This window comes from Lepidochelys kempii, chromosome 2 (assembly GCF_965140265.1).
Source record: "Lepidochelys kempii isolate rLepKem1 chromosome 2, rLepKem1.hap2, whole genome shotgun sequence".
Lineage (NCBI taxonomy): Eukaryota > Metazoa > Chordata > Testudines > Cheloniidae > Lepidochelys > Lepidochelys kempii.
Window position 1 is genome coordinate 68,456,865 of NC_133257.1, and position 19,285 is coordinate 68,476,149.

At 44.2% G+C, this 19,285-nt stretch overlaps 1 protein-coding gene across 6 annotated transcripts in view; it reads left to right on the top strand.

Annotated features, from left to right (window-relative positions):
* The window catches only part of LOC140906696 (kinesin-like protein KIF20A), a 75,340-nt gene that overhangs the window by 27,031 nt on the left and 29,024 nt on the right, over window positions 1-19,285 (top strand). For 3 of the 6 annotated variants that reach the window (XM_073331128.1, XM_073331127.1, XM_073331130.1), the window contains 5 exons: window positions 2,549-2,688; window positions 5,873-6,038; window positions 13,776-13,893; window positions 13,969-14,036; window positions 15,949-16,068. In XM_073331128.1, coding sequence (XP_073187229.1) covers window positions 2,549-2,688; window positions 5,873-6,038; window positions 13,776-13,893; window positions 13,969-14,036; window positions 15,949-16,068 — 612 coding nt within the window. Of the gene's footprint in view, window positions 1-2,548; window positions 2,689-5,872; window positions 6,039-13,775; window positions 13,894-13,968; window positions 14,037-15,948; window positions 16,069-19,285 lie in introns of those variants that run through there. The other 3 variants (XM_073331132.1, XM_073331133.1, XM_073331131.1) reach the window with 3 other exon arrangements.

Genomic DNA, 19,285 nt, shown 5'->3' on the forward strand with positions numbered 1-19,285 from the left:
TTAATACAGGCTAAAAATATTATTCCAGTTCATATGGTTTCATGGAGAATAGGTCTTGTCAGACCTGTAACCTTTTTAAACAATTACAGGTCAGGTTGATTAAAAGCAACTTTGTTGATATGATATACCTAGATTTCTCCAATCCATTTTACTTAGTACTCCATGGCATCTTGATTAAAAATTGCATTATATGGAATTCACAGGGCCCACATTAGATGGATTTAAAAATTGGCTAACTGACAGATCTCAAAATGAAGGTGGTTAATGAGGAGAGGTACTTGAACAGGGCCATTAGTTGCAGCATCCCCAAATGGTTGGTTATTGGTCCAACACTTGTCAATATATTTTTAGAATCTGTTTAGATGAGAGAAAATCTGTCCTATGCAAACGTTAGTAGCAAAGATTAGTGGTGTAATAAATGAAACTAGATTAGTGTTAGTGATTTGAATTGTCTGGTTAAATGGTCACAAACCCAGAAAATACATTTTAATACAGCCAAATACAAGGCACTACATTCTAGGAACAAAGAATGCAGGCTATACTGATGGGAGACTGTCTTGGAAAGCAGGGACTTATGCAGATTTAAGAATCATTATAGCTAAGACTCCACGTGAGCTCTCAGAACAATGTTGTGGCAAAAAGGGCTATCGTAATCCTTGGTGGTTTTTAAAAACAAACCGGGGTTGGGGGGGGAGATATCAAGTAGAAATGAGGAAGTGATCTTGCCTCTGTGTACAGGGTTGGTAAGACAATTGTTAGAATACTGTGCACAGTCCCAGTGTCCACACTTCAAGAAGGTTGTGGACCTATTGGAGAAAGGTTAAATGAGAGCTATAAAAATGAGCCGGGGCTGGAATACAAGCCTTATTGATGTGAGGCTGAAGGTGCTCAGTCTATTCATCTTATTGAAGAGAAGGTCACTGTGTATAGGTATGTAAACATTTAAAAAGATCTCTGATAGAGGAGGCTTGTCAGTCATGCTGATAGACATAAGATCAATGGCTGGAAGTTGAAATTAGACATACTCAACCTTGAAATAAGATGCAGTATTCCAGTAGTAATTTCAGTAGAAATTAAACATTGGGACACCTTATCTGAGGAAGTGGTAGACTTTCTATCTCCTTTTTAAAAATGAGATTAGATATCATTCTAAAAGGCAAACTAATTCAACTTCTGGGAATAATTGTATAGCCTGTAGTTTCAGTAGGTTGGACTCGGTCCGTGATTCTCAGACTGAAACTTGCAAGCTGGAAGTGGCTCTTTAATGTGTTGTCTACAGCTCTTTGTAGCACATGATATTAAAACACTGTGATTTAATTAACAACCAATCGGGATGCTTTTACTATGTTAACTAATTGTAATTGATAAAATAATCCTTGGTCAGTCACTTTGCTGTGAGAATAATATATAAACTAAATATTTCCCTGTCATACTATAGTACTATATACTCATATTTAAACAGTAAATGAAACAACGAATTCACACTACTGTGGGTCTTTTGGGCAATGCTGATGGCTTATTTGGCTCCTGAACCACTGAGGTCTGAGTATCACTGAACTAGGTGATCATAGGGGTCCCTTCTGGCCTTATTGTCTGTGAATCTAGCATCTTTTAGCAATTAAATACCAAGGTGAAAACAGAAAATGCCAAACTGGGAAGAGGTTGTTTCTGCAGTAAATGTTTTCAAATTTGAGGTTTCTCTTCAACCTTTCCTTTTGAACGCTAGAAACTGCTTAAACTAAAATGTGCAAGAAATGCAACCTCTTTCTATTGGCTCTGATTTTTACTATTCTGTAGCCAACATCCTGGTCATTCACAAACAGTCAACTTCTGTTAGTCTTGGTAGTAAAGCTTTTAATAATTTAGTATCATAAAGCAACCTTTAATCTATTTAAATTATCCAAGTGGAGAATTGTGTCCATTTCATTAAGCTATGACATGGCTAACAAACTCTCATCTACTGGTTTGAAAAAAACATTCTGTTTTAAAAAAACAAAACACTGTTCTTGTTTGTCTCATGCCAGATTCATTCTTTTCTAACTGATCTGTCATGGTGCACAACTTAACAATTGTCTAGATTGCTAAATACTAGTGATTGCTGCTGCAAATCAATACTCTAATTGTTCACTTCTGAACTGATCCACTCTCAGTAGCCCAATTTTATATCTATGTATTGCTTTCCAGCCCATGGAGCAGGAAACTCTGGAGGTGATCCCAAAATGTGGAAAGACTTAATTGAATTATTTAGTAGGAGCAAGATATAATCATTGAAGTAAATATCAGTTTTCCCATTAACTTCAATGGGAGTAGGCTCAAAATCCTTTTCTTGGGCACATAATTAGGTTTCAACAGAACTGAGGTATTTCAATAGGAAAACCAACATGAGATGGAGTTTCATGTTCCATAGTGGACAGGTAGAGATGGCTTTTATGAACACCATTGCCTGGTAAATAGCCCTTTTTTTTTTTTTTTTTTTTTTTTATATATAATTTGAATTGCATGTTGTTACTCCTGAAGTGGTTTCTGAAGTGAAGTATTTTAAATGCAGGAGCTCTTGAAAACGACTGAGAACCTGAAGGAGACGCTAGTTGCAGAAAGGCAGAGTAAACTACTTCTTGAGGTGCAGATACGTAAAGAGATGGCAGAAGCCATGTTTCAACAACTGTTGGAAACGGAGGAAACCTGGAGGTAAGCGATGACACCATCAAAACTATATAACATGATATAGAATAGGAACATTTCATGCATACGCCATTTAGAGAGGAAGCTAATCATGACTGGCCAACTCTAAAGCTCTTCTATTGTTCCCAAGAGCAAAAGACTAGAAAATGTCTCAGTGATCAGACTACCGTTGCATGCTTCCCAAAAAAAAAAAGGTGGTGGTAATGCCCTCTGCACGCAACACTGGATTTATTTTATGGTTAACCTGAAATTACTGGAGGATCTCATTCTGACTTTCCCATACATGAGAATCTACCAGATCAGGTAAGAATGATGGGTCTAATCACATACACTTAGTACCTCCCTGAGGATGCTCTGCTAGACTGCTGTAGAATACAAATGGCTACACAAGTGGCAGAACACCTTTGTAAGCACACTACATTGTCTATCTTTTGTGTGGCTTTTTTGCCAGCTCCACGAACCATTACCGCCTTCTTGGTGGCTAAGATAATGTGACTGCACACACAACATAGAGCTGGTTCTGAGCAATGGTTGTGGTAACTCCAGGGATTGGTTCAATAATTTGGGGATCTGCAAAGTTGATGGGTATTTCAAATGCTATTGCATGTGACATAGGGCAGTGGTTCTCAAAGCCAGTCCGCCCCTTGTGCCGGGAAAGCCCCGGCCGGGCTGGGCTGGGCCAGTTTACCTGCTGTGTCCGCAGGTTTAGCCGATTGTGGCTCCCACTGGCCGCAGTTCGCCACTCCCGGCCAATGGGGGCTGCGGGAGGCGGTGCGGGCCAAGGGATGTGCTGGCCGCCCTTCCTGCAGCCCCCATTGGCCGGGAGCGGCGAACCGCGGCCAGTGGGAGCGGCGAACCGCGGCCAGTGGGAGCGGCGAACCGCGGCCAGTGGGAGCGGCGAACCGCGGCCAGTGGGAGCGGCGAACCGCGGCCAGTGGGAGCGGCGAACCGCGGCCAGTGGGAGCGGCGAACCGCGGCCAGTGGGAGCGGCGAACCGCGGCCAGTGGGAGCGGCGAACCGCGGCCAGTGGGAGCACTTGTATTGCAAGACAAATCATCTGCTTAGTTCTCTCATCTTGTTTCTGCTATTCATTTTCATTCAGCTTCTGCTTCTGCTCCACTAAAGCACAGTTTTCTGACATTTTAAGAGGAGGCTAGTCATGATAGACCATGGCCTCTCTGGCAGGTGACTAAACACAGAGAAATCAAGCATGCACTGAGATGGTAGACGTCTGCACACTACTAAAGAAACCTGAAATTACCTGTAGCATTTTTTTGCATCTTTTCTTGGGAGGCGTCCCCTGGAAAAACAAGGGAGTTCTAAAAAAAAATTGCGAAAATCACAATGGGATTGTGTCCCTCATCCCTGTATTTTACGTGATTGGCACCAAGGTGAGCCTAATAGGAATACCACAGAAATTTTATTATACTGTAGTGTAGTAAAATTGGAGACAATTGGTTAGACACGTCTTACAGTAGTGTTAATGTGTCAGGTCTGTCACTGTCTATTGATAGAAACTTGCTGTGTTTTTCCCCCCCACTCCTTCCAAAAAAAAATTAAGGCTGGGATAGCCCATCTAAGTCTTGGTTTAAACTTAAATCTATCAACGTAGTTATGTTTGGAGCATGAGGGTGGTCGGTTAATCTACATAGTTAAACCAGCAAAACCTTCCTGATGTAGATGCATTTTATACTGGCATAGAAGTGCTTATACCAGTATAGCTTATGCTGGTTCCTCAAACTGCAGTTATATGCCAAAATAAGACCTAAATTTTAGATGGGCTCAAGTTTAAAAGTGGATCAAATTCTTAGGAGTTCAATCTCAAAGGGGCTTGAGCAGGGGCGGGTAAACTTGTTTGGCCTGAGGGCTACATCAGGCTTCCAAAATTGTATGGAGGACTGGTTAGGGGAGGCTGTCTCCCCAAACAGCCAGGCGTGGCCCAGTCCCTGCCTCCTATCCAACCCCCACTGCCTTGCTTCTCACCCCCTGTCCCCTGACCACCCCCAAATTACCCTGCCCTCTATGCAACCCCCCTTGTCCCCACCGCGCTGCCTGGAGCACCAGTGGCTGGCAGCACTACAGCCGTGCTGCCTGGAGCACCGGGTCAGGCCACAGCTCTGCAACTGCACTGCCCAGCCGCCCAGAGCGTTGCACTGGTGGTGTGGCATGCTGAGACTGCGGGGGAGGGGGAACAGCAGGGGAGGGGCCAGGGACTAGCCTCCTGGACCAAGAGCTCAGGGGCTGGGCGGGAGGGTCCCGTGGGCTGGATATGGCCCGCAGGCTGCAGTTTGCCCACCTCTAGGCTTGAGCCTAGATATTAAGGAGAGGAGGGATGGTCAAGTATTTAGAGTGCTAGCTTGGGATTGGGAGCCCCAGGTTCAATTGCCTTCTCCTCCACTAGCTTTCTGTGTGACTTTAGGCTTGCTGTGCTTCAGTTCTGCCACTGTACAATGGGGGATAATAGCATTTCCCAATCTCTGTGGTGGTGTGAGTATAAATCCAGTAAAGATTGCAGTATTTGAGTTCCTCACCATAATGGGGACCATATAAATACCTCTGAGCCTTTTTCAGTCTTGCCAGTTGGTGTGTACTGTGACTACATCAACTGAATGAGAGATCCAAAGCAGTGACCTAGCATGCTTTTAGCTTTCCTGAACTAGCAAATATCTGTTGCCAAACCAAAGTACTATAGAAAACTAGACCAACCAAACTTGACTGACTTCCAGCATTAAATATACACATAACCCTTCCTGTTGCGTATACAGTTGTCCCACAGACTTGCATTATAGCACCATTGCAAGTAGCTCAGAAAGTCCTTGCTAGCGTTAATATCTAGACAGCACAGGAGTTAGAAACAACACTTTTTTTGGCATCTCTTGATTTCTCTATTACTTAATTTACAATGTTCTAGTACTATAGATTAACTTGAATGAATTATTTTTCTGATACTGAAAAATAGAATCTGACAAGACTGTCTCTCAAGGACTAAGTGAAATTACTGCAAGCTTAAAAAGTAGAACTTAAAGTAGTGTACATTTCTTCTGCTAGTCTCCCATTTAACCTCATGATTTTTATTTACTTTGAAACTTTGTCCAACTCTTTCTAGGTTTCACATGTAGTTTTGAAATATTAACGCTTTGACTCTTGTAAAATCCTGTAAACTCAAGCTAACTTGATTTATCATTCTCAGTAAACGCTTGGAAGATGTGAGAGAAAGTTATGAGGAAAAGTTGGAGAATACATTTGAAATGTATAAGGAAGCTATAAAGAAACATGCATATTTGTGTGCAATGGAACAAGTTGAAGACCACTATGTTCCAATAGAAGAGTTTGTAGCTGAACAAGAGAAAGTTGAGGTAGACTTCATTTGGTTTTTTAATTGCAGTGTATGTAGTGTCCTTAAATTGTCAGCCTATGTAACATTGCCTTTCCTTAAAGGTATCCTCCAGGAATTCTCCCTCTAACTGTAACATTGTAAACTAAGCCACCAAAATAACTTTTGAGGTAGCTCAGCTCATTGATGCTGTGAATACATGGTCATATTGTGCTAGTAGGGTGTGTCAGGCTCTTTCTGATACTGTTTCTATGCTAATAGCTTCTCTGGGAACTCTGGCTGTGGGTATGTCTACAATGCAATAAAACACCTGTGGCTCGCCCATGTTGGCAGACTTGGACTGCAGGGCTATAAAATTGCAGTGTAGACATTACAGCTGGAGCTTGGGCTTTAGGACCCTCCAGCCTGAGCCTGAATGTCTGCACGAGAGTTTTCTAGCCCCATAGCCCAGGCCCCATAAGCCTGAGTGAGTTGGCACAAGCCAGCTGTGCGTGTATTATTGCAGCATAGACGCTCTACATGGCTAACACCAATGAGCCCTGTTGTGTGCGGAAACACTACCTGCACACTCCACCCAGACATCAATTCTGTGGGTGTGTGAGGACTTCGTTATAACTGGAGGGAATGTGGATTTGATCAAGCTGCGTCAGGAGGAAAGACCTAGAATAACTGGAGGAGGAAGGTAGCAACACAAAGGATTGGGGGTATGAGAGTGATGGCATAGAAGCCAGGAGCTAATATGGGATCCCACAACTTGCAAGGAGGTAGAGGGTGGGAGCAAGACTTCAGTCTTTGAGGGGGAGTTTGTGTGGAGGAAAAGCAGAAGGGAGACATGGTGAGTGAGAGGGATAGCCCTCATAGCAGCTCTTAATTCTGAAGGTCCAGAGGGAAGCAGTTGATGGTCAGGAGGTTGGTAGTTTTGTGGTGAGAAATCAAAATTTTGAATAAAACCCAAAAGGCTCTTGAGTCTATACTCAAGAGTCTAGACTCTTGAGTCTTTTAGTAGCTGTATCCCACACTAAATTACACATTCTTCAAGTAGATGCAGACATGTATTCCACACTAGGTGCATACATGTCCAGCAAGCCAGAGCCTTTTGCCTAGCAATAGCTGTAGAAGGGTAGCACTCATGCTCTGGCTCCTTCCCTGGCTATCTGAGATGGCACCTTGCCTATCCCAATGCAGTTCCTTCTCACCACCTGTGGTTGAAGTCTCACAATCTCATGCCTAGTTTAATGTTCCCTGCTGATGCCCTCACTGGGGTTTAAATGCTGTCCTTAGTGTGGAGGAGCGATCCTCAATAGCAATCCCCACAACGGTTGCTTGCTTTGTTTCGGTGAGGCACACCTTAAGAGCACACTTCAATCTGTATACTGTTTCAGAAGTGGACTTGGGTGGTGTGGGACCTTTGCCTCAAGCAGCACCTGCTTGAATAGTCCATGTGGCCTGATCTGGTACCAAGGCCCCCCTCAGACTCAGAGCACTGCCATGCCTCATTCTGGGGTAGGCGCCCTGCCAAAAAGACAGAGAAGCTGTTCTGTCATTGGTGCTGAGGAAGAGGTCTTGAGGGGACTCCTTTGCCTCCCCTTGGAAAAGTTCAGACCAGCACAAGGTCAGTTCTGGCAGGAAGGATAGCACAAATACCTCTGACCCTTCCCTGGTACTAGGTGGGAAATGCAGAAACCAGATACCATTGATTCTGGCTCCAGTCTTAAGGCATCCGTTGCATCTGTACCAACAAGGGAGATGTCAGTACCAATTTTGTCCATGTTGTCGGTGTACCAGGCCTCCACACACCACCTCTGCCTTTTGGTCCTGCTCTCACTGTTGGTCCCAGGGTTGCGCCACCTGCACTGTAGTGAGCCACTGAACCTCCATGTCCCTGGCCACTGCATCTAGATGCTCCCCTTCCTGTGGTGGGGATGGAGCTGGTACTGGAATTGGTGTGGAGGTCCTCAGCACCAGCACTCTCTTCAGCCCTGCCGTGTTCAATGCTGCAAGTGCTCTCTTGGCAGCTTTCACCACCTTTGACGTTTTGTGCATTCAGATGCTCCAGTACGGCTGTTTTCATCGGAACCAATGTTCCCTGTGGCACTAGCATGCTCTGTACTGCCTTCATCAGGGGCCCAGATTCCCACCTTGTTCTGGGCGATGGATGAATCGGACCAATGTTTGGCTCCCTTGGGTCTCTCTCCGCCCATGTTGCCGAGAACCCGGTGCTCTGATTCAGAGTCAGTTGTCATCCTCCCGCTCTGTATCAACCAGTGAACTCCAGGGATGCCAATGGATCAGTATGGCTCCCAGGTTGTCAGGTACCTCATGGCTGGGATGGAGGTTCCTGGCCACCAATACCCTATCAATGGCCTTGGACTCAGTAAGACACTCCTTATTTGCGGAGATCCCATTCTTCATCCCACTTCAAGACAAGTCACCCACCAGGTGACAGTGGTTGCTTGTGGTTGATCCAAAGCTGCCATCTTGTCTTTGGAGCAGATGGCATCCTTCCTCCTGACTTCCTGGGAACAAGAGACAATTTTGGCTCACCCAAGACCTTCGTCCTCATTGCCAGACGATGCTGTGCTTCCTCGTTTGTCCTCTCCTATTCCAGAGGACTTTAAGGTGTACCAAGACCGTTACACCATGTAACCACAGCCCTGGGCATCCAGGTGGCATTCCTCCAAGAGAACATGAGCAAACTGGTGAATGTTTTATAGCCCACCATCCCCAGGAGAATGGTCCTCCTGACCAGTGATGTGCTCCTTAAGCTTGCAAAGAGCCCTGTGGAGTATCCTGGCCTCAGTACTGCTGGTTGCAAAACTTGTGGAAAAGTGCTACTTTGTTCCCATTCAGGGATTTGAGGGGGTTCTTTTTCCATCTGGACCCTAATTCCCTTGTTGTAACAGTGATAAATGACAGGACCTGGCCAGGAAGTTTCAAGTCTACTCTCAAGGACAGACTCCTAGATCTTCCTGTCCAGAAGATCCAGCCACTCTACCTAATCACCATTGCAGATGAGGATTGCAAATCAATGAACTTTGCTGGCCCAGTACGACTTCCTCAATTGGTCAGTCATGGCTAAAGTTGAGGACCAGTTGTCAGAGGCCTCACTTGAGGAGTTCCAGGTGTGTGTTGTGGAAGGCTGCTTGGTGGCCAAAACATTCCTGCAGCGCACCCTTGAAGTTGCAGGCACCCCGGCCAGGGTTATGGCCTTGGTGGTAACTAAGGAAGGTTTTCTGGCAGCAGAACTTTGGAATCAGTCTGGATAGCCACCAAACCATCAAGGACTTGCCCGTTGACTGAAGAGTCTTGTTCTTGGATAAGACTGATGCACTCAGTCTTTGCACTCCTTCAGGGCTACCTTGAGGTCCTTGGAAGTGAACAGGCAAAGATGCCATTATGGGGCTCCGCAGCAGCAACAATGTCACCTGCAGCATTCCCTTGCACAATCTTTTCTCCTGAAACAGGACTACCCTAGAAAGGAAGATAGATCCCACAGGAGGAAGCAGTTGGGCTTGAGCTTCGGGCAGTTCACATGCCCTCCCTCAGCTCAGACCAAGCACCCATTTTTGACTCCTTTGACCAAAGCACTGGTGCACTTTTAATAATGTTTGCGACTGTATTACCTCCGAAAGCTGTGTCCTAGATACTGTTGGATTGGGCTATGCAATCCTGTTTTTCTCAATGTCCCCCTCCAACTCTCCTTTCCTATCCCTGGTCAGGAACCCCTCTCACAAGACACTGCTCATCAAGTAGGTCAGCTCTCTGAAGTTGGGCGCGATGGAGGTTCCATAGGAACACTGGAGCTGTGTTTTTTTTACTCCTAATACCGAAATCCAAAATCCAAAGGCGGGATGAGACCCATTCTTGACCTTCGTAGCCACAACAAATTCATTAAGTACTTGAGATTCTGCATGGTCACTCTATTGGCTATCCTCCCACAGTTGGCTTTCCTCCTCTCAAAATGACTGGTTTGCTGCCCTGGACTTCGAAGACACTGTCCATTCTGCTGAGCCACAGGAAGTTTCTACGTTGTGGTAGGAAACCACCACTTTCAGTATATGGTCCTCCCATTCAGCCTCTCTTCTGCCTCCTGAGTTTTTACCAAATGCATGGCAGTGATCTTGGCATATCTCAGGAGGAAGGGAATCCACATCTTCCGATACCTTGATTGGTTACTGAAGGCTGGCTCCAGAGAGGAGGTTCTTACCCACATTGACATCACATTTAGTTTGCTCAACCGTCTGGGACTCATTTTAAACACTGCAAAGGCAACCTTGACTTCTACTCCCCAAATAGTTAATTGGGGCCTCTTAGATTACACAAGGTCGAAGGTATTCCTGCCAACCAACTGCTTCCAGGCATTTCATCAGGCCTGCCTCAGTTTGCCGTCTTGGCCATTTTTGACAGTCCGCCTGTGTCCGAGCCTGTCAGGCCACATGTCCACTTGAACAGTGTGCCAACTTGCATCGTCGCCTTCTTCAGATGTGGCTCAGGATGGTTTACTGCCCTTCCCTGCATTCTCTGGACAGGTTGGTTTGTTTTCCTCCACTAGTCCTGGATTCCTTGTATTCGTGGGAGTCCCCACACAGTGTGTGCCCAGAAGTCCCCTTCACTTGGCCCTCTTCAACCAAGTCAGTGGCCACTGACGCTTCCCTTCTGGGTTGGAGGGTGCATCTGGATTCACTGAGGGTGGAGCCTCACTCCACATCAACATGTTAAACTTTGGGCCATCCACAATGCATGTCATGCCTTCTGGGACCACATCAGACACTTGATGGTTCACACAGTCACCAACAATACTGCAATGTGCTATGTGAACAAGCAAGAAGTGCATTCCAGGTTACTCTGTCTGAAAGCGATCAACCTGAGGCAATTGTGCATCAAAAGTCATCACTCCGGTAGCAATCCATTTGCTGGAGGTGCAAAATTGTCTATGGACTATCTCAGTAGGGTTTTTTCCCTGAGCCATGAGTGGTTGCTGAGGGAGAGTGTTCTCTGGGTCATTCCCATGATTGACCAGTTTGTGATGAGGGAAAACAAAGGTGTCACCTCTTGGTTTTTCTCCCAGGGGGGCCTCAGTCCAGGCTCAGTCTCCAATGTCTTGCACGGCAGCTGGTATTCGGCTCTTCTGTATACCTTCCCTCTCACCCCCCCAAATTCTGATAATTCTGCAGGCCATCCTCAAGCTGAAAGTGGATCGGGTCAAGTTCATCCTCTTTGCTACAGTGTGGCAGATAAGATGCTGGGTCTCAGACCTCCTTGCTCTGTTGGCTCAGCCTCCCATCCTGTTTCTCTCCATCCTGACGTGCTCACTCAGGACCATGGCTGCACCCTCAATCCTGCAATCCGCTTCCTGCACCTTTATGGCCTGGCTACTACATGGTTGAATGAAGAGGAGCAGTGCTCAGCAGCTGTCCAGCAAGTCCTACTCAACAATTGGAAGCCCTCCACTAGGACAGCCTACTTAGCCAAGTGAAAAAGGTTCTCAGTATGGTCCATGACCTTTGGGACCCAGCTGACTGGCTTCCATCGAGAAACATCTTGGAATACCTGCTACATTTTCAAAAATCAGGCCTTGTCCTCCGTTTTCTGAGTGCATTTGGCAGTGATATCAGGGTTCCATTCCCCTGATTTCAAGGGAAATGAGAAATCTCATCAGAGTGGCATTGGAAATAACTGAAGAGGCTTTTCTGCTTACATCCTCTGGTTCCCTCTGAGAACTGGTTCCCTATTCGGACCTAAACATTGTTCTAGCAGTTCTGTTTGGCCCTCCGTTTGAACCCCTTGCATCTTGGCTGCTGCCCCTCCTGTCAGCCATTATTTCGGTAAGAAGGGTGTCTGAGTTGCAGGCCCTCGTGGCTGAGCCCACTCACGCTGTTTTCCAAGGACAAGGTAATGTTGTAACCTCACCCAAAGTTTTTATCCAAGGTGGTGTCTGTTTGATCTAAATAAGACAGTGTATTTGCCTGACATCCAGAGTATGGAGGAGCTCTTCTGGGGAAGAGCATGCATTAGGGGAAAAACCCACAGGTAATGCCTACATAAAAGGCTAGATAGAACTAAAGAGTTTTTTGTATTTCCTCTCACCAGTTCATGTCATATGTGGACCACAAGGGGGCAAGTGGTCTCTTCATAGACTATCTCTAGAGCAGGGGTCTCAAACACTCAGCCCGTGGAGTTATTTGCTGCAACCCGCCGAGCTCCTCCCCCCCACCCCCGAGTTATTTCCTGTGGCTGCCAAGCTCCCCTCCCCTGCCACCCCTTCTCCTTGTGCCCTCCGCCCCCATGCGGGCCATGTCCCTGCTCCTCTGGCGGTGGGAAGCGCCTGGAGGTAGGCAAACAGCTGTTTGGTGGCGCTTAGCACTTTCTGGGAGGAAGCACTTTCTGGGAGGAGCAGGGAGCCGTGTGCTCAGGGGAGGAGGCAGAGAAGAGGTGGGGTGGGGACTTGGGGGAAGGGGTTGGAATGGGGGTGGGAGAGGGTGAGAAGAGGTGGGGCCTCGTAGAAGGGTTGGAGTGGGGGCGTGGCTGGGGGCAGAGGAGGGGAGTTAGTGATGCAGCTCTTGGGCCAATGTACTAGTCCTCATGTGGCCCTCGTGGTCAATTGAGTTTGAGATCCCTGCTCTAGATGAATAACCTCCTATATCAAGGCTACATATGAGAGAGCTTCAGCTACACCTCAGCAGGTACAGGCTTACTCCACAAGAGCACAAGACACATAAATAGCATTTCTCAGTGGCATTTCCATACTGGTCATTTGCAGGGCGGTCATGTGGTTGTCTATACATATGTTTACAGACCATTATGCTATGACCACATCTTCCAGAGTGGATGCAGGCCTCGGAAGGGCGGTCCTGCAGTCCCAATTGCAGTAGACTCTGAGCCCGGCCTCTAGATAGGTGACTCGCAAGCAATACCCCTAAGTGGAATACACATCTGCACCTACTCAGAGAAGAAATTGTTACTTACTGTAATTGTGGTTCTTTGAGATGTGATGCAAACATGTTTTCCACGACCCACGCTCTGGCTCCTCTGCATCAGTCTCCTTTCAGCAGCTTTTGGTGCAAAGGAGATGAGGGGGGTCAGGATGGTGCCACCTCATATAGTGAGGGGAGGGGTTACAGGCAAGAAGCGTGAGCATGAGCCCTCTACAGCAGCAATTCTCAATCAGGGGTCGGGGGGCCATGAGCAGGTTTCATGGGGTCCACCAAAATAGACCAGAGAGCAGGGCCAGTGTTAGACTCACTGGGACCCATGGCAGAAAGCTGAAGCCGGAGCCCTGTTGCTTGGGGCTGAAGCCAAAGCCCAAGCAACTTAACTTCATGGGGTCCCGGGCAGTTGCCCTGCTTGCTACCCCATAATGACAGCCCTGGTTCTTAATCTACTGGATTTGCAGAAAAGCGGTTCTTGTGGCACAGATGGGCTGTGGAGTTTCTATGGCATGTGGGAGGGGGGTGCTCAGAGAAAAAGACTGAGAACTCCTGCTCTACAAGTATTGCTAGGCAAGTCTCCAGCTCTGGCATGCTGAGCGTGCACATTCTTAAGTGGAATACACAACTGCCTTGGCAAGAGAGGCACAAATTTCTAGAGAAGACTCAGTAAGACTAACTTTAAAAGAACCTTCAATTGGCAACTATTTCTAAAATAAAGGAATGTTCAATATGATCAACATTTGCAGTAGTAAACTTGTTTAAAGACCAATCTTTTAGTCAAAGGTGTATATTCTCTTTACATAAATATCAGTGTGCCTTTCTTTGTTCAGGACAGAGATAGGAAAATATTAGAGTTGCGACAAAAATTTGTAGAGCGGTCAGATGGATTGTTGGCTTTGGGAATCCCAAATTCAGATATGTTGACTGCAGAGGACAAAGTGAAATCAGGTAAGCATCTAATATTCTCCCAGTATGCTCTTGTTGTAGAGTATAAACCAGCTTAACTCTCTTTATCATCTACAGATCTTAAATATAAGGAGATGCAGAGCACTACAGATGTATTGCAGAGACAGTGCAATGAGAAAGATGAGGTAAATTTCTCTATCTTGTCCTAGACTTTGGATGAGTGGGGGATTGTTTTGGTGATTGAGGGCTCTACCCTGTAAGGGCCAGATCTTCAAGTGCTCAGCAATAGAATGCTCTCAACTGGGGAAAAGCTTTCAAAAGTGCTCCTAGCCAATATGCTGAGTTTTCTTTGGTGCCTAAACTGGGAATTGGGCGCTCTTACATTCTGGCTTGTCACTGGTTTGAATGTCCTCTTGTAGTGACAGTTGCATGTGATCTCTAATGAGATGCAGTGAAACTAGAATCAGCAAAAAATCTGGCCTAGGATCAGGATGCCTCACAAACACTTTATTCAACAATCCTTTGAGGTAGGAAATAATTTATTGCCCCACATTTTAGAGATGAGGAGCAGAGGCGTAGATTAAGTAACTTGCCCAACGAAGCCAGGTAACAGCACAGATCCTGAATTTCAGATCAGTGCCTTTTAAAAAAGCAGTCCTTCATTTTCTTTTTGTATCAGAGGGGTAGTCGTGTTAGTCTGTATCCACAAAAACGATGAGGAGTCCGGTGGCACCTTAAAAACTGACAGATTTATTTGTCTACAAAAGCTTATGCCCAAACAAATCTGTTAGTCTTTAAGGTGCAACTAATTCATTGCCAAAGCTGTTTTCTGGATGGAGTGCAGATCTGGAAGTCAGACATAAATGGTTCATTGCTGTAATATCCAGGGTGTGCATTAGGCTTACTGGTATGTGCCTCATATGTTTAAGAATGACCCCAAAGCAGAATTCCTTCAACTGTTCATAATGTGCACCAGTCGCTTACTAATTCACACCCTGGAGTAGGCCAGCTTTAATAAACATACTCATAGTTGAGAAATGTTTGTTAATTTCTGCTGAAAACAAGACATTTTTACTTTTGTGAGAAACTTACTATATTTTACTAGCTCTAATTTAGAGTATATAATTTAAAGTCCCTGGACTAGTAACTCATCTTATACCCAGTCTCCAGAATCTCAGCAGCGAGTTCTGGCTCTGAAGCCAATTTCAACTTTTTGGCCTGAAAATGAAACTTGCTTTCTAGTGTAAAAACTTAATTGTGAGTTGTTCAGCATTTCAAATTTAAAATGGCTAAAAGAGCAGAAAGCTATTGCTGCAGTGGCAGCCTGGGACTTCAGGCAGTGGGGGCAGCCTAAAGGAATTACTCATTCTCCTGAAAATCCCACTCTTCTATCCTGCTTCACTTCTCTCATACATTCCTACTCAGTGGCTCAGCTCTTACCTTGCATAGTTTCCCCCTCCCACATTTGCCCATTTAACATAGTGAGCACAAGGATTTTTTAAATATAAGTATTTATAACTTCAAAGCCCTTTGGAGAACTAGCTTAATAGTGGAGGTTTTTTGGTTTTTTTTTGTAGTGGAATACATACAGCTGGGGGCACTAATTCTCAAAACCTATTTTGATTAGCAGGTTGGGCCTCTATCTCAACTGTGCTCCTGCTCAGATAGTTCACAACTAGTCAAACACAATCAATAAAACACTGTTGGGGGCGGGGAGAGAAAGTAGGCTTTAAACTGCCCCTTGCTCAGCATGTGAGGTTATTCCAGGAGCAGTCTGTGATCCTTCCTTCCATTCTTACTACTGGTGTAAGTGATCACAACTCTCCTGTCTTTAGTGGAATGGCAACTGCTTATTTCTGCGGTGCATCTGATCCAACAATTCTAATATGTGCTGGTTGTACTTTATTGTAGGTTAAGATATACTCATAAAATTCCATTGTTCTACCATGGGACCACTTTTACATTCCGGGGTCTTAATGGCCTGTTACTGTGGAATACTAATAACACTATCAAATGTTTAACTACCTCTCCATGAATTTAAGGGTATATACCCTTAAAACTTTCAAGGATTTCTTACCTTAGTATTGTTTTGTGCAGCTTATAAAATCTCTAAAGTTTAAAATACAAAAATTAAATGAAACCTTACAAGAAGCGAATGAAGTCTGCAGAAAAGCAACTGAGGAAAACCATCGACTGACACACGTGGTGATGCTCAAGGTTTGTCAAACAAGTATTGAAACTACCTTTAAATGAATTGTTAGTGCAGCTGATGGTTTTACAAGGCTATTTCTGAATAGGAGATAGCAATTTTATTTTTGGTTCTTGTTCCTTTTAGTGCTAGCATAAAGCTTGTCCTTGAGTTGGCTGCTGGCGGAATCTCTTGTGTTCTTTAGGATATGAATTGACCATACAGGACACTTCTTGTACTATGGGTTTGTGTCAAACCCCTGTGCTTATATTCTTTAAACTGGTAATGTATAAAAAGAAGGTTTATTTTGTTTGACTTGTGTAGAGGGGAGTAGATATGGAAAACTAGAGGACTCTGTACTGTAAATCTGACTGCATTTGAAATGATTTTATAAAACATTATTAGTTAGAAACTAGCAACTTTCAAATATAAATAAAAGATGCAGTATTCAGAGAGCTCTTCTCGAATGCCCAAATATAACCCATTGTTGCTTGCTAGACTTCAGCAGAACACCTGTACGCTGATGCTGATTACTGTGAAACATAAGAATATCAGCTTTAAGCAATGGTGTCTTTCCTATGGAAGGGACTAAATTATATCTAACTAGGGCCTCTGGGCTAGATCTTCAATTAAGGCCTTATTCTAGTTGCAGTGGCTCTCCCACTAACAAGGAGGCTTAAACAAAGAATAGAATATGTTCTTTGTATAGCAACTAAATTAATATGGTTACCTTTGAATTTTGGCCTCTGGATTTGGAAAGGACAGATAAAGACAATGCAAGGTACGTCTAGGACTACTGAGCTTTTTGCTTTTAGCCCATGTGAACATTAAATTACATAATTTGCATGCACTGGCCTTGAGTTTATAGCCCATTCATTTCACTGGGGTAGCTCAGTCCCTTCAGGTTCTTATTCTAGGATTTGGAGACATCAGTTCACATTTAAAAGGCTTTTGTTACAACCATAAGATCCAGAAATTGTTTGTTCTTACGACTTTGTGTTCTTCAGAATGTGAATCTGCTGTAGGGGCTCAGTCATCAGCATAAAGGGGCAGGATGTATGACTATTTCAAAGTTGAATTACTGAGCTCAAAGCTTGTCAGACACTGGGAGACTTGATCTTAAAGTTTGGTGTACACACAACAGAGGGTCCGCTTTCTACAGGATGATGTAGAGCACTTAAATGAAATATTGCAAACTGCTCCACCCACACTTCATCATTGACCAATTTTGATGCCATTGTGATTCTCTGTGGTCAAATATCTATGTAGGAATTAGACTGGGCCCAGTAATGCGCTTCTTGACCATTCAATAGCTAATTTAAATAGTAACAACCTGGGTTGAACTTGAGGACTGGTTTATGCCACATGGAAAACACTTTGAAAACTACCTTCCCCTTTCTTACTATTTGAATACTTACATAAAAACAGGAACTTCTCCTTGATCGATTTCTTATTCCAGCCTAAAGTCAAACAGAATTATGTTGTAATTAGTTGCTGTGGAGAGAATTCTGACTCTAGGTTTGAAATTGAAACAGGAGCAGGTGAGTAGCTAAGGAGTAAAGATCCTGTGACACTTACTTCCCCCAATATTTTGAGTTTCTTGTCTTAATGGGTCAAATATAGACCTAAATTGGAAACTGAAGTTAATTAGCATACCAGATGTGGTATTCAGGCATCTTGCTCTATTTAGTTTGAGGCGGTATTGCATGTGCTTGTGACCATGTAGTTTAATGTCTCAAAACTGCCAAAACTTTAACTTAAACTTTGGCTAATGGCCTTTGCCCATTTTTCTTCAAATATAATTGTCTATACAGTAGAGCTAGGGAAAATTTTTCGGCCAAAATTTCTTTAGCAAAAATGCAGATTTGGCAATACTGAAACACTTTGTGAATTCATGGTGGTTTTTTTTCCAAATAATTTGTGGAGGGGGAAACACAACTTGAAAAATCATTCATTTTGACACTTTTTAATACGAAAAAAATCAGAATGTTTTCCTCCAGAACTGTTTAAGACTTCCTTCCTTTTTTTTAAACCTTAAACGTACAGTGTTTTGGGTCAGACAAAATATTTTGTCTGATAGGCAAACTGGTTGAAACTATAGGGAAGAACCAAATTATCACAAACCGAAGAACACGATTTGTAAAAGGAAGTCATGCCTCAGAAAGCTATTAGAATTTTGACGGGGTCAGCAAACGTGGTTACAGTGTACTAAGACTTTCAGAAAGCCTTTGGCAAGGTCCCTCACCAAAGGCTTTTAAGTACAGTAAGCTGTGTTGGGATAGGAGGGAAGGTCCCCTCATGGATCAGTAATTCGCTAAAAGACCAAAAATAAATAGTCCATTCTCAGAATGGAGAGAGGTAAATAGCATGATCCCCTAGGGATCTGTACTGGGACCAGTGCTGTTCAGCATATTCCTAAATGATCTGGAAAAAAAAAGTCTGCAAACTGTTCACCCCTATCTTGAGTGATTTTGTAAATTCAAAGCAGACTGCAAAGAGATCTCACTAGACTGGGTGAGTGGGCAACAAAATGGCAGATGAAATTCAGTGTTGATATGTGCATTACTTTGCATTTTGAAGAACACCATTTTGTATGGAGTTGTGATAACCGATAACTTAGATCCTCACTCAGGAAAGATCTGGAAGTCGTGAATAGTTCTCTGAAAACATCCACTCAATGTGCAGTGGCAATCAAAGCTAACCATGTTAGGAACCATTAGCAAGGGTTGTATAGATAAGGCAAATATCAATTAACTATATAAATCCATGGTACACTCAAACCTTTAATAGTGTGTGTAGTTTGGTACCCGCATCTCAAAAAAAGATATATTAGAACTGGAAAAAATACTGAGAAGAGCAACAAAAATTAAGGGTAAGGAACAGCTTCCATAGAGGAGAGATTAAAAACACTGACTTCAGCTTGGAAAAGAGACAACTAAGCAGGGATACGATAGCGGTCTATAAAATCGTGAACCATGTAGAAAAGTTGAGTAAAGAAGTTTTTCCCATAACAACCAGCAGTCACCCATAACATTTATAGGCAGCAAGTTGAAAACCTAGAGAAGTACTTCTTTACATACCACAGTCAACCTGTGGAACTCGTTGCCAGGGGATGTTGTATAGGTCAAAACTATAAAGCGATTCAAAAAAGAATTAGGTAAGTTCATGAGGGATAGGTCCTTAAATGGCCATTAGCCAAGCTGGTCAGGGATGCAACCTATGCTCTGGGCAGACTGAGCCTCTGAC